The following is a 5399-nucleotide window of genomic DNA, read 5'->3' on the forward strand; positions in this document are numbered from 1 at the left end:
TCAGACACATCTCCAAACGTGTGTTTTACACGATGTGAACCTTAAAATACTGATGAACAATACAAACATTTGTGTTTCCTTAGAGAAAATCTACAGGGAAATAGACAACGTCATTGGTCATCGAGCCCCAAGTTATGAGGACAGACTCAAGATGCCTTACACCGATGCTTTTATAAGGGAGGTCCAGAGGTACGGAGATGTCGTACCATTGGGTTTGCCCCATGAATTGACCGAGGATACTGAGATTCGCAACTATAAATTCAAGAAGGTAGACATCAGTCTTGGCCAAAAATGTAAAAAAATATGTTCCCATCATTTCTTTTCAACTTTTTCATTCTTTGAATTTCAGGGAACAATTTTCACTCCGGTTCTCACCGGTGCACACAATGACAAGACGAAGTTCAATAACCCTTACAATTTTGACCCCAAACACTTTTTGGATGAAAGTGGAAACATTTTGAATAATGAGTCCCTGATGCCATTTTCTGTAGGTGAGGATAATAATATATTAAATTCTAAACGCTGGGAATTTGTGGTAGAGGCCAGTCGGTTGTAGCTGCTCATTTACGTACTCAATGTCTTTTCAGGTAAGAGGTTTTGCCCCGGCAAAGGTTTGGCGCGTATGGAGATCTTCATTTATATCACTACAATATTGCAGAACCTCAAAGTCACGTCACCAGTGCACCCGGAAAAGATCTCGTTGGAACCAGTGGGGGTTGGACTTGGACATATTCCTCCCCAATTTGAGATTTCATTCTTACCTCGTAACAGTTCCCAGGAATAATATAATAATGGAGTAAGGCTTTGTTCACATCTCATGTTTCAGGATATATTCCGGGTTCCCAATGTAAATACTCAATAGGAGTGATTTATCAAGGCTTTTATGCCGGTATTCTGGAGTACAAGCCTTGAAACAAGCCCAATTCCTGGTGCTCGGCTAGGAATTGGGATCCTTTCCCATTATGCCACCTCCACGCCCTAGAAGGAGGCTATAGGTTTCTCCGGTGCAGGCTGTAGTGCAGTTCTACACTGAGCCCTGTACGACGTAGAATTGACCAGCAGTGCAACTGGATATATCAGGAGGATGAAGCCTCGAGGACATGGCTTACAGCATACGCTGGTGCTCGGCTAGGAATTGGGATCCTTTCCCATTATGCCACCTCCACGCCCTAGAAGGAGGCTATAGGTTTCTCCGGTGCAGGCTGTAGTGCAGTTCTACACCAAGCCCTGTATGACGTAGAATTGACCAGCAGTGCAACCGGATATATCAGGAGGATGAAACCTAAAGGACATGGCTTACAGCATACGCTGGTGCTCGGCTAGGAATTGGGATCCTTTCCCATTATACCACCTCCATGGCCCTAGAAGGAGGCTATAGGTGTCTCCGGTGCAGGCTGTAGTGCAGTTCTATGACAGGCCCTGTATGAAGTAGAATTGACCAGCAGCGCAACTGGATATATCAGAGGATGAAACCTCGAGCACATGGCTTACAGCATACGCTGGTGCTCAATGCAACAGCGTCTAACAAGTAAATATAATAAAAAGTATATATCCAGCAGTGGCCATAATGGCCTATGGGAGACCGATATCACTGTATGACTCTATACCCTTGGTGTTCCCTCAGTTATGGAAGTGACCAACAGCTTTGCCATAATATAAGCAGACAGGCGGATATGCTGCAACCTTTTGTTCTAAGTATACAATGGAAATCCTCCCTTTGTATAGATACACCTGAGGAAAAACCGAAATGTGAACAAAGCCTTACTAATAGAAATCTAAGAGACCGAGCGACGAGGAGGACGGTCATGAGTGAAGAAAACAACAACCTCGTTATATGAAATATGAGCTATAAAATTCCGTATATTACTAATTTTTGCTTAGCAGCACCGTGTGAGGTACAAGGTTATATGAGATCACACAGCGGGCGCCATCGTGTTTCCGGTACGGCGCCGCTCCTGCCCATTGGCTTCTTGGGTTTTGTATATTATCCTTGCAAAGGTTTATAGTATTTAGGTTTGTTTCTCATAGGATTAGGGTCACATTTAGGATGACTTTTAGAGGCAACAATGGACAAATGTTGTACCCTACCACCTACCCACTGCACGTGGACCACAGTGTGAGGCCCCTTCCACACTAGCGAGTGTGATGCGATGAACTCGCATCACACTCGCAACGCAAGCTGCCGGGAACGCACGGCCCGAACGCTGCACCGCGGGAGTGAACTCAGCATGTCAGTTCACTCCCGCGGTGCAGCGTTCGGGCCGTGCGTTCCCGGCAGCTTGCGTTGCGAGTGTGATGCGAGTTCATCGCATCACACTCGCTAGTGTGGAAGGGGCCTGAGGTTTTATATATACAATAAAGAGGCCTGATTTCTAGGGAAACCGTCCTGCAATGGGGCCATGTGTGTGTGTGAGTTTAGGTCCAAATTAGTATTCCGTTTCTCTTATTCTATCTCATCTCTTACATAAAAATCCAAAAACAGGCAGCACTCCACGGAAATTCAAAGTTCAAAGTTAATTCCAATGTGACGTTTGGGTGGTGACACCCACCGTTCTCAAGCATAGTGATGTCTTACACATATATATATATATATACTATAGCGCTGCAATGTCGTGTTATTACACTGTGTCTCATAATCAATGTTTAGGTTTAGCTCTAATGTCAATCATTACCGAGTGCCCAAAATGCACAGCTGTGCACAAGATTGGAGGTGATGGTGAGTTCGGGAATTCTGGATGCACCTCGATATTTGTATATAAAATATATTTTATGATTCTTTATTCTTGGCTTTCACTTTTATATCGTGACATTGATGCATATTATGAATTTTAAATATGGTTTTCCAAAAAAATCAAACACAATAAAAGGACTTTCCCTATGGTAGGGCTGGTAGCCCCAAGACCATGGCCTGTTCAGGGCCCTCGGCAATCCCCGTCAGCTCCATAGAGATGTAGGGGGCATCCCGCCCATGCACGGACGGCTGCGCCACTCATTTCGGGGAGCGATGGGGTATCACCCATTCTCGTGATCTGTGGGGGTTTCATCACATTAGTAACTGCACTAGTATTGCTATGATGTTGGAGCTTGGACATTTTTTCCATATTTTTGTGTTTTTCAGTTTGCTGTACACGCTTATCAATAAAATAGTTTACGGTTTGTTGTGTTGTGAGGCTTGTATTCATTGGTTCTCTGTTTAATTCACACACATATAACTAATAGAGCTCCAGGGCCTATAAGAGTGGGATCAGACCAGACTTCTGTCACCCTATAGGTGCCCCACGATAGAACAGGTTTTCATGGCACCCGGTGGATCCGCTCTGCAATAACGGGGCCAAGCCTCATCATAAGGATAAAACAAATGTAAAATGTTTCAAAAAGAAAAGGTTCAAAAATGAAAGAAGGTAAAACATAATAGAAACTTATGTACATCGCTGGAGTTTTGTTTCCACTGAAGTTCAGAATTGTTGAGGTCCTGCGTCTTCCTCTGCCCTTAATAATAATTCTTTATTTATATAGCGCACACAGATTCCGCAGCGCTGCACAAAGCATGACAAATCGGTCCCTGTCCCCATGGGGCTCACAATCTAATCAACCTACTGGTATGTTTTGAAGTGTGGGAGGAAACTGGAGGACCCTGAGGAAACCCACACAAACACAGAGAGAACATACGAACTCTTTGCAGATGTTGACCTGGGTGGGATTAGAATCCAGGACCCCAGCGCTGCAAGGCAGAAGTGCTACCCACTGAGCCACCCTGCCACGTAATGTGTGTGTATATGAGCTGGATGTACATGATTATTGGGTGATTAGAGGGAGAGTTTTGGCTTACAGTCTCTGATATGTCATCAAATGATTCTCCCTATAAATGGGGGGATTTAGTAGAAGGCTCTGAGAGCAAAACTGTTGTAGTTGCCCATGGAAACCAATCAGAGCTCTGCTTTCATTTTCTACAGCTGTTTATAAAATTAAAGCTGAGCTCTGATTGGTCTCCATGGGCAACACAATTTCACGTGTAAGCTTTAGAAGCTGTAAAGGGAACCTGTCACCACATTTTTCACAAATACAGGTAGTGACAGGTTCCCATAGAGCCCTAGTAACTAACTGACACTTTTAGCTAAAAATGATTCCCCTGAAATTCCCATATATTCACCTTTATAGTTTTACCTGGCATCTAAGCATGGGTGCAGCGAGTTGAGGTGGGCGTGGCCTTCTCGGGCTGAATCCAGCAGCTCCTCCCCATCCTATCTCTGTACGCAGCTATAATGTCATGTGACCAGGGTGACATCATCGCAGGTCCTTTGGATTTGTAGCATTAGAAAACTGTACACCAAGTGTATATATCTCATGAAATCACAGCATCAGCATGGAGAGGATTAGAAGTCCATGGAGGCTGCTGTGATTGTTTTATGTGGTCAGATATGTACATGGGGTACAGTTTACTAATGTTAATTAGCTAAAGGACCTTTGATGATGTCACCCTGGTCACATGACATTAGACCACACCCCTCTACTCCCTAGATCCGTAGATACCAGGCAAGATTTAACTCTGATTTTATGGGGATCTGGGGGGAACTATTTTTAGCTAAAAGAAGGTGAGATACTAGGGCTCTATAGGAACCTGACACTAGCTGTATTTGTGAAAAATGTGGTGACAGGTTCCCTATAAGGGATTTTTTGCAGTAATTGTGTTCTTCTACACCAAAGCCACTAAGGCCACTTATTAAACCAGTGGGGCTTCTGTGACCCTTGACACTTCTGGCCCATCCTGGACTGAGGAGACATCAGGAGCAATGGTGGTACCAGGTGTGGATAAGGTTTGGCTTTTTGTAGTGTAATCGTGGCCCTGGACCTGTGGGGCTTTGCAGAGTTCCTGGATTCAGTTTTTGTGAAAGAGTAAAAGCAAGTTCCTAAAGTAATTATCAGGCTCAAATAATTCCAAACAAGAACAAAAAGGTGTGTACAGTATATACAGGGAGTCCCCGGGTTACATACATGATAGGTTCCGTAGGTTTGTTCTTAAGTTGAATTTGTATGTAAGTCAAAACTGTATATTTTATTATTGTAGATCCAGACCAAATTTTTTTTGGCCCCAGTGACAATTGGAGTTTCAAAATGTTTTGCTGTAATGGGACCAAGGATTATCAATAAAGTTTCATTACAGACTCCTTACAGCTGATCATTGCAGAAGGGGACTAAAGTAACATCCAGAGAGGTCTCCAGAGGTCACAGGGGGCAGAGGGGTCTGTCTGTTACTAGGGGTGTCTGTAAGTCAGGTGTCCTTAAGTAGGGGACCGCCTGTATATTGATACAAGCCTGATCATATCACACTTTGGATTTTCTGTTCTTATCTATTTTCACGTCTTTATCGTTAACCATTGAGGGTAATAAAAACACGCATG

General features: G+C 43.8%; 1 protein-coding gene across 2 annotated transcripts in view; it reads left to right on the forward strand.

Annotated features, from left to right (window-relative positions):
- The window catches only part of LOC140078096 (cytochrome P450 2F2-like), a 31470-nt gene extending 29660 nt beyond the window's left edge, over positions 1-1810 (forward strand). For both annotated transcript variants that reach the window (XM_072125942.1, XM_072125943.1), the window contains exons 8-10: positions 84-268; positions 350-491; positions 588-1810. In XM_072125942.1, the coding sequence (XP_071982043.1) occupies positions 84-268; positions 350-491; positions 588-784 (524 nt within the window). In that variant the 3' untranslated portion in view covers positions 785-1810. The remainder of the gene's footprint in view (positions 1-83; positions 269-349; positions 492-587) is intronic.
- The last annotated feature ends 3589 nt before the right edge of the window (positions 1811-5399 follow it).

The sequence above is a fragment of the Engystomops pustulosus genome, chromosome 9, assembly GCF_040894005.1.
Source record: "Engystomops pustulosus chromosome 9, aEngPut4.maternal, whole genome shotgun sequence".
In the NCBI taxonomy this organism is placed as follows: domain Eukaryota; kingdom Metazoa; phylum Chordata; class Amphibia; order Anura; family Leptodactylidae; genus Engystomops; species Engystomops pustulosus.